General features: G+C 33.9%; 4 protein-coding genes across 4 annotated transcripts; 2 read left to right on the top strand and 2 right to left on the bottom strand.

The window, feature by feature from the left end:
• Positions 1–992: 992 nt before the first annotated feature.
• On the bottom strand, positions 993–2,303 carry LOC105229148 (uncharacterized). Its single transcript, XM_011209248.4, has one exon. It carries the CDS (start codon positions 2,168–2,170, stop codon positions 1,145–1,147), a length of 1,026 nt encoding a protein of 341 aa, XP_011207550.2. The 5' UTR covers positions 2,171–2,303; the 3' UTR covers positions 993–1,144.
• A 299-nt stretch (positions 2,304–2,602) lies between these two features.
• On the top strand, positions 2,603–3,621 carry LOC105229189 (tRNA N(3)-methylcytidine methyltransferase METTL6). Its single transcript, XM_019991374.3, has one exon. It carries the CDS (start codon positions 2,703–2,705, stop codon positions 3,591–3,593), a length of 891 nt encoding a protein of 296 aa, XP_019846933.2. The 5' UTR covers positions 2,603–2,702; the 3' UTR covers positions 3,594–3,621.
• Positions 3,622–3,623: 2 nt separating this feature from the next.
• On the bottom strand, positions 3,624–6,754 carry LOC105229150 (hyccin). Its single transcript, XM_011209249.4, has 2 exons — positions 5,904–6,754; positions 3,624–5,841 (listed from the first exon to the last, which is right to left on the bottom strand). Exons 1-2 carry the CDS (start codon positions 6,572–6,574, stop codon positions 4,797–4,799), a joined length of 1,716 nt encoding a protein of 571 aa, XP_011207551.1. The 5' UTR covers positions 6,575–6,754; the 3' UTR covers positions 3,624–4,796.
• Positions 6,755–6,907: 153 nt separating this feature from the next.
• On the top strand, positions 6,908–8,388 carry LOC105229151 (transmembrane protein 183A). The gene is made up of 2 exons (XM_011209250.4): positions 6,908–7,183; positions 7,248–8,388. Exons 1-2 carry the CDS (start codon positions 7,102–7,104, stop codon positions 8,189–8,191), a joined length of 1,026 nt encoding a protein of 341 aa, XP_011207552.2. The 5' UTR covers positions 6,908–7,101; the 3' UTR covers positions 8,192–8,388.
• Positions 8,389–8,398: the final 10 nt, after the last annotated feature.

Here is an 8,398-nt window from a genome sequence, read left to right as displayed (position 1 = left end):
CAGGCACGCATGCACATTGATGAAATCGATAAATAATATTTAGTTTTAATTTTTCCATAGTGCACCGTTAAGTATTTCAAAAGTATACAAAAACAATTGTTACCCCCTTTATGCTTATGGCGTACGATAACTGTGGAACTAAAAAAAACATTTTGATTATTAATTAAGTTTTCTTTACAACAAAAGGTAGAATAAAGATATGATGCGTTTCATTCAGAGTTCTTAATTTAGCATTGCCTTTAGACTGGCCATTGCTTTAATTGTTTTAAATTTTAAGTACATGCATACAACGAAAAATATGTATGTATAGTATATACATATATGGAAAACAACTCTGATTTGCTATTTTTCGCATTTCACATTTAAATTTCAGTCATTATACAAGTTTTGTTCTTGTGTACAAAGAATGTGTAACTTTATGAAATATAAACATACATATCGTCACCTGAAATGCAAAATAACGTAACAACATTTTCAGAAATTTACAGTGGCTTGAATGAAACACGGAATAAAATGGAACATGAGTGAAACAAAATTTTAATATTGGTTAAAACTGGTTTATATATGACCGCAGAACCAGAAAATGTTGAACATATTTAATATTATGTCTGTAATTTGAAGTAGTGAAGCGTAATCAATAAGACACTCAATTTCGAATTTTTTGATGATACGTTTATTTTGCATTTCAGGTGACGATATACAATTCTCTGGGCTATATGTGTTCCCCAAAGATGTATTTATATTGAACGGTACGCATTTTAATTTACTGCTTACGTATTTTATATTTTCAATGAGAAATTGCTGCCGCCACACTCTTTTGTAATTTTGATATGAAATTTTGATATTAAAAAGTGTACTTGTGTGTGCATTTCCTTCCTTTTTAATTTTTCTCTTTATATGTATAAGTTTCACTAAAAAGATAATTCACTAACTTAATATTAAGCAAACGAAATTTCAAAAAAAATCGAATGAAAATAAAGAAAAATTCAAAAGACGATACAAAAAATTAAATTTATTTATCAGATGTATGTAAGTATGTATATAATTGTAATTACTGTTATTATAATAATTTACGTGCTCCTTAAATTAACTTATTACTCTTATATAACCACTTATACTTATATCCTTTTCAAACTATAAGAGACTAAGTGCTTTTGCGTTGCCGTTTTATGCGTGACAGTGGTATATAGTCTTCCATATTTGTTCGTTTCAATTTTATAATGCAACGTCTAACATGTTTAGAAGCATCCTCTAACGGAACCCATTGTAGCTGTGTAGCAGTATTAGTCTTAATCATTTCTTTCTTAACTTGACAAGAAGGTTTATATATTTGGGAGCCACTTCCCATTTCAGCTTCGAAATCTATGATGTTCAATGATTCATATTTCGTATCTGAACTGCTATCGCTACCTAAACAAATTTCGGAAGCTCCATTCGACGTTGTACTAGTTACAATTTGCTCTTGTGAGTTATCAGTTTTTTCGTTTAAGAAAATTGTATCTGTGGATTTTAAAACGATTATTTCTTTAAGATTCATCATATTGAGTAATTCTTCATATTCATCTTCAATAGTTTTTAAATGTGTGTATGTTAATTTAACAGTAGCTTTTGATTCCAGTTCGGCATTTAATATCAGGTCCATCATTTCAGCTTCCAATTGCAGACGTCTGTTTAATGGTAACTGCGATACCATTTTCATATTGTCATATATTACTTGTTGAGCACTTGACAAGTTATTCACACGCACATCTGTCACCTGATCTTCAAGTTGTATGCTTATTTTCACTATAATTTGACGTAATGGCTCCGGAATAGCTGTTAGATCCAACATTTTCGCCATTTTCTTTATAATAGGTTGTAATTTGTTCCAGCGCCGTTTTAAATCATCCTTGGTAAAATAAACTGCTGGCAGGAATCCCATATAGTTCACATTAAATGCATTCGTAATGCGATTCCATGCCCAATCGTCATAGTCCGGATCTTGAAATGGTCGCACTCGTGGGTTGTATAAAAACGGATACAATTGTATTAATTCCAAAAGTTTTTCATCATTTAACACTACACCTCCGCCAGAGTCAACATTATTAACATTAAGCACTTCAACATTGGAATACCCCTTTGAATCCGTAGGATAACATAAAATTGTACTTGATGGTTGCTCTGACTCCATAGCAATTTGTTTATATTAAACTTTACTAAATACTTCCATATACAAATAAATTTATTGAAACACAAACAATATGAATTTTCGGTACACGATATTTTTTTCACTTTAGACAGGGTCTGTTTAATCAATGCCATGAAAATGACATTACTACTGAAGGCAATTTAATAAAGCACGATTTAAGGTTGCTAAAAATCTGGATTGCTAGCAATATTGCCAAAGGTAACTGAACATTGCTAATGTTTAGCAATTAATTTTGTAAAAAAAAAATCATGCTATTCATTGTTACCAATGTGCTGTCATTTTGCCTGTTTGATCAGCAAACATAAAATAATGTTCTCCGATCAAATGTCCACACAAGAACATTGTCAACCTCGTGGCAATATAATCGGCAGATTGCTAGCAATGTACATGCCCGGCCGAGATGCTCCGATAAAATTCACATTTGAAGCAGCATTCACAATAAACTTTTATTGTCAATTAAATGAGATCAGCTGAAATATAAATAAGTAAATAAATAAATGATAAGTGGATAAATATGGAATGTGCAGATCGGGAAGCAGACAGCCTTGTCAAGGACATTTTTACCACAGTTGATAAATGCCTTACCGATGAAGAAAAAAGTCGTTTGAAGGCACAAGACAATCGTCTGGTGCCGGAATTTAAAGCAAAGAAACTTGAAGAACAAGCTCAACGTCATTGGGATATATTTTACAAAAGAAATGAGACGCACTTTTTTAAAGACCGCCGTTGGACAACACGTGAATTTGAGGAATTGTTGGATTTTGAAGGCCAAACCCACAATGGAAAAATTGGATGCTGTAATAAGCAGCGGCGTTTGTTTGAAGTCGGTTGTGGGGTAGGGAATTTAATATTTCCATTAATAGAGGAACAACTAGAGAAAAAACAGGAAGGAAAGAGTTCCTGGTTTTATTATGCTTGTGACTTTTCGCCTCGTGCTATTGATTTCGTGCGTTCAAATCCACTATACAATGAGCAGCGTATAAACGCTTTTCAATGTGACATTACCACTGAACAAATATACGCACATATCCCGGAAAGCTCTTTGGATATTGTTACAATGATATTTGTATTATCTGCAATACATCCGAATAAATTTGGTATTGTTATAGAGAATATTTACCGTTTACTGAAACCTGGTGGTATTGTGCTTTTCAGAGATTATGGACGTTACGATATGGCACAATTGCGTTTCAAACCAGGCAACAAAATAGCAGAGAACTTTTACATGCGACAAGATGGAACACGAAGTTACTTTTTTGCAGAGGGTGAATTGGCATCCTTATTTACAGACTCTGAAAGGTTTGAAGTTGTTGAAAATTCTTATGTGCACAGACGCACGTTAAATATTAAAGAAGGTATAGATGTGCCTCGCATTTTCTTACAATCCAAGTTTCGCAAGAGATAATTGTAAATACATACTACATTACCATGGATATTTGTTTCAATCATTGGGAGTCATTTATTAGTTGTATTCTTTTAATTTAATATTAGATAACATCTTTTTGATAACATGGAATAAATACATTTAAATATAGTATACATAATTGCTTGTTTTGTGAATCAAAAGGAATAATTCTAATAAGATTACAATTTTTTGCAAGTGGCTTAATGACTAGTTGTTCATTCTATTATATTAACTGAAACATACAAAGAAATTGGTGGTATATATTATTTACATTGGAAGTAAATTGAGCTAATGTTTGTATTAAACTAACTAAAGACAGTAACAAGATAAAATAAAATATTTTATAAACATAATTTTACATTTTATTCGTTTAGAAAATCAATTTACAATTGGTGATGTATAGTCCCTGTGTTTATAGTCACTTTCCAACCATTATTATTTTCTTTGTATATCAGTATAAATACATGAGTGATATTAGATGCTGTATATGTAGGTATGTGCTATACAAATCGGTGTTGTAATAAATTTCAAAAATACTAATTTTACTGCGAATATATTAAATAAATTAAAATTCGATTGTTTGTCATACTGTTTCTACACTATAACAATGCACACATACATACATATGTATGTATATTTCGTTATTGATAGTTTTTATTAAATGTAAGAAATTTCCAAACCTTATATATGCAGTTTAGACTAAAAGCAGTTCTTTTAGAGAAAAAAATGTGAAACGTGAAATTTACAAGCAACTTCCCCCCAACTGATTTTAAGTACACATTTACTGAAGTACACAATAATACCATAATTTTTGCTCTTCCGTTCCATGTGTATTTTAAATGTTCGTGCACAAAATAATATAAATATGAGTGTGTAGTAATAAGTCATATTAGATTTTCGTGGTAATTTACTAAATTCTATTGAATTTGTGTTTGTTTTGCCTTAACCCTATTAACACCGAATCACCAGTATTCATTCATTCTAATTATACCTAGCAACAATTATTTATATATATATGTATTATTTATTCTTACGTTAAAATTGAAGTGGTATTGAAATAGGTATTGTAATATTTAACAGTTTTAAGCATACTTGTCGCTCAATAAAAATAAATGTTGGAAGCTTGCCCCAACATTTGGCACACACGCAACAATCGTTTGATCGCTTTCAAACACAACTTCAATTCCTGGAAGCATTATAGCACTAATCTATACCCACATCACCCACTTTAGTGCTGCTTCCAACACCGGCAGGGCCCACAAGCTGTGGCATTTCAATGCTTGAATCAAAACTTTTTGTTATCAAGTCACTGCTCGTGATTGAATTTGTATTACTAGCTACGCTACTGTTGTTTAACATATTGCTGCTTCCACCGCCCCCATTTATTTCACTGTCAATACTAAAGCTACCACTGCCATTCTCATTAGCAAGCAATGTTTGCATGGGTAACATTTCCGTAGTATCAATTGAGTCGTAGGGTTTTCCTTTCACGCCCATTGAAGACGGACTTTTCTCGAAATCGGTTAACGCTATATTATTACCCTCAGCTTGTAATTGTAGCAACGAGTTCCGCTGAGTGTGTTTTTCAAATTTCCGAAGCGGTGGCTTTGGGGGCTCGCCCGCCGCTCCAGCTCCAATAATTTTTCCATCCTTTTCTTTCTCTTTCTCTTTGTCTTTATCCTTTTCTTTGTCTTTAGACTTTTTGAAACCAGCAATCAACGCTTTATGTGCCTGAGCTTTTATGCCTTCCATGCTAGGACGAATGATAGAATTTCGCGATGACGTATTTTGTGTTTGTTGCTGGTCTTTAGGATCGACTTCTTCAGTAACACTAGCTAACATCGGAGGAGCTTGTGGCATTGTGAGATCCTGAACTTGTATGGGGATATCATCAGGTAACTTTTTAGTACGGAATGACGCATTCGTGATCATCGATTTGGAAATGGCTGTGGTCACAGTATTCGTGGCAGGTGTAAGGGCTACGCTAAGTCCCATCGGCCCATCACTTGGCTGGCCAGAGGGGTTTGCGTGTAATGAATTTCTCACAGCACTCGTCACAAGTATAAGCTCCGTGTACATTTCAAAACATGCACGATGATGGATATCGTCCAATGTTTGTATCGCTACTGTTCCAAAACCATTAAACATTGCAAAGTATATAGCGTGTACCAACTCTACCAGGAATGATGAGGAAAGAGGAATGCGCGGTGTTATTGACTTTGGGACAAGTGCGCCACTCGAATCAGAACTTAGGAAATTCATATTAGCGTTATAAAAACATGTGAAATTAGGACTGTTTCATATACTTACCCATAAGAAATTCGATGTGCATGTTGTTTTGAAAAACCTTGATTAACTAGCTGCGATGCCACACGACAAAGATGTATCAAAGCGGATTTTTGCGTAAGGCTAACTTGCTGATTATAACAAAACATTAGTGCAGTCATAATACGTAACCTATTCTGAGCGGTAATCGCTTCAATCTGAGTATGTGGACCCCACTTAATTTCTCGGTTACAGTTTTCTTCCCAACGCCGCAAATCTGTCATTGGTAAATTTTTTTCCTCATGGTATACTGACGCTTGTGCTAATATCGGCATACGGAAAGTGACTACATGTTGACCGCCGTCTTCAGTAGATATCTCCGCATTATAAATGCATATTAGTAATGTCTCTACACTACGGGCACCTTTTTTGTCACCAGCTGCGACGGCATGCAGATAAGTATAGATCAATACTGGAATGAACTGTAAAGGAAATTTTCGGAGCGAATCTTCAGAAGCACGATAAAATGACAGGAACTGCTGACAAATTTCATGAACTAAAGTTTCGTGTCGTTGTCGTTCACTGAATATGGTATAAATGGCTTCAGCGATTTCAGGGTCGGTTTCATGCTCCACAGCGAAGGTTGTCACTTCAGCTGGCTGGCCTTGTATACGGCGGTAATCTGCCAGCCAGTCTTGTACAATTGATTCCGCCATAGTAGTTTTCACAGAATGTTTTGATTTCTACCTCAATCCCTCAGATTATCAGATTTTCCACGTTACATACACTTTTATTTAGATTTTAATAAGATTAATTAATGAATAAATGAAAACTTATTTTTGACGTAACTTTTTACTGAATCAATTTATCAATTCGTCATACAGGTGCTTCTTCACAACGTACTAACTAGTTCACAATACGAGTTTCAAGGTGAAGTTAAAAGTCGATGAGGACAAATTAATACTTATGCTACAAAATTATTTGAGAATCTCACTGCAAATATAAGTATTGCATTTTGCAAGTCCCTTTTAACAAAAATACAAATTATTGGAAAAAGATGTAATTTTAGAAGTATACAAGAATTACATATTAGGAAACATAAAATAATGGCATCCCTCAGTTTATCAAGAACCGTTATTACAGCTGATTTGACGGCAGAAATTTAAGTAATATTAGTAATGAATAACAATAAATGAAAACAAATCGGGCAAAGTTATACAAAAATTTAACTTGCAAATGAAAAATGATTGCTGACGACATTGCTGATAATGAAGATGAAACAATTGTGATTCAAGAAAAGTTTATAAAAACAAAAGGGAAATGTAGTATGTATTTATACCTGTGTCTACCAATAGATTGTATTTTAATCACACTAATTCATACTTGCAGAAACACATTTACGTCCGAATGACATATACCTTGAATTAAAATTAAGAGATCGTGGCGGTAAATGTAAAGGAGCAGGACGGTTGGAGTGGAGACCTGAAAGTTTATTGGAACGAAGCGACAATGATAAACCACAAATCAGTTACAACATCGTACACGGCGATATATGGTACCATATTGCGGATCATATTCTACCTGAATACGTTCAAACCTTTGCTTTAATATGCCGTCAAACGGCAGCACTTGTTAATACACAAAGATTTTGGAAAAAAATTTACAGAAGTTATTGCCAGAAATCAAGTGCTGAAACTAATTGGATACTCACACTGCCTGAACACTTGCAGTCGCATAACGTATTTAACTGCGAGTTGGCCACAATGCGTGCGCGTGTAGTGGAATCACTTTTCCAAACCTATTCACCATTGTCTGAACGTATGGCGAAAGGGTATTCTCTAGATAAATTAATTGGATATTCTTATGTATCTTCATGGCATGAACAAGAGGAGTGTGTGTGGATAGCATGCTATAAATTTTGTAACAAACAGCAAAACAAAACAGATATCAAAGAAGGATGTGATCTCAATGAATTCCTGTCAAATGGTTGCGAAACCGACGACTGGGAAACTTTGGCGGAAGACAATAAATTGTGCATGAAATCAAAGTATAGTCCTGCTAAAAACCACATAAATGAAGGTGTGTGTTTGCTGGTAATACGCTGTGAACGTTTTATACCTTTCCCCACTCATCTGTTTTACGATAGTGGAAGATCGCGTGTATTGTTGTTAGGGACGCGACAAATGCTTGCTAAAGACATGCGCGCCATAAACTTAGAACTAGATTTTGGAGACTCTTCTAGTAAAATTATTACTACTGTAAAATATCCCAAAGTTGCAAGCGTTAAAGCTTTTCCTTGGTGGCACCCCGACTTCCGAAAATATATATGGTAAATTCTGTTTAATTGATTGAGTAAAGTGCACCAGTATACCTGGCAGTTATGATTTTTTTAATAAAAATGGTATCCTTATTTTTTCATAGAAACGCACAAGGCCTTAATAAATTTTATTTACGTGTTAAATATTGTTAATATTATTATTGTTTCAAATATTTACATACATGTGGCGAGAAATCAAAAATATATAATTTTTGCATAAGAA

The sequence above is a fragment of the Bactrocera dorsalis genome, unplaced genomic scaffold (assembly GCF_023373825.1).
Source record: "Bactrocera dorsalis isolate Fly_Bdor unplaced genomic scaffold, ASM2337382v1 BdCtg024, whole genome shotgun sequence".
Classification (NCBI taxonomy): Eukaryota; Metazoa; Arthropoda; class Insecta; order Diptera; family Tephritidae; genus Bactrocera; species Bactrocera dorsalis.
This window is presented reverse-complemented; position numbering and strand designations above follow the sequence as displayed.